General features: G+C 46.3%; 1 protein-coding gene across 1 annotated transcript in view; it reads right to left on the bottom strand.

Annotated features, from left to right (window-relative positions):
• The window catches only part of LOC109544467 (autism susceptibility gene 2 protein), a gene marked incomplete at its 3' end in the record, with an annotated part of 83,333 nt that overhangs the window by 710 nt on the left and 82,381 nt on the right, over positions 1–242 (bottom strand). The window contains exon 12 of the mRNA XM_048664263.1: positions 48–237. Within this exon, the coding sequence (XP_048520220.1) occupies positions 48–237 (190 nt within the window). The remainder of the gene's footprint in view (positions 1–47; positions 238–242) is intronic.

Consider the following 242-nt stretch of genomic DNA (forward strand, 5'->3'; position numbering starts at 1 on the left):
TGAACTGCTTTAAATGTTAGTTTGAAACTATATCTAGGTTAGTTTTATAGCATGGAAAACCTTGTATACATACCAAAATACCTACCCGGTAAAGTGGGTGGTAAAGGATTAACTGCAGGCGGGAATCCCGGAATAGAGCGTTGCATTGAGCGCCAGGGATCGTGATGTAGAGCTGCCAAATGGGCAGCTTCTCTAGAAGCTCCAAACGGCGACATCCCAAACGGAGATGGCGCGTTGCTTCC

This window comes from Dendroctonus ponderosae, unplaced genomic scaffold (genome assembly GCF_020466585.1).
Source record: "Dendroctonus ponderosae isolate FM_Combo_2020 unplaced genomic scaffold, Dpon_F_20191213v2 Dpon_F_20191213_2, whole genome shotgun sequence".
Lineage (NCBI taxonomy): Eukaryota > Metazoa > Arthropoda > Insecta > Coleoptera > Curculionidae > Dendroctonus > Dendroctonus ponderosae.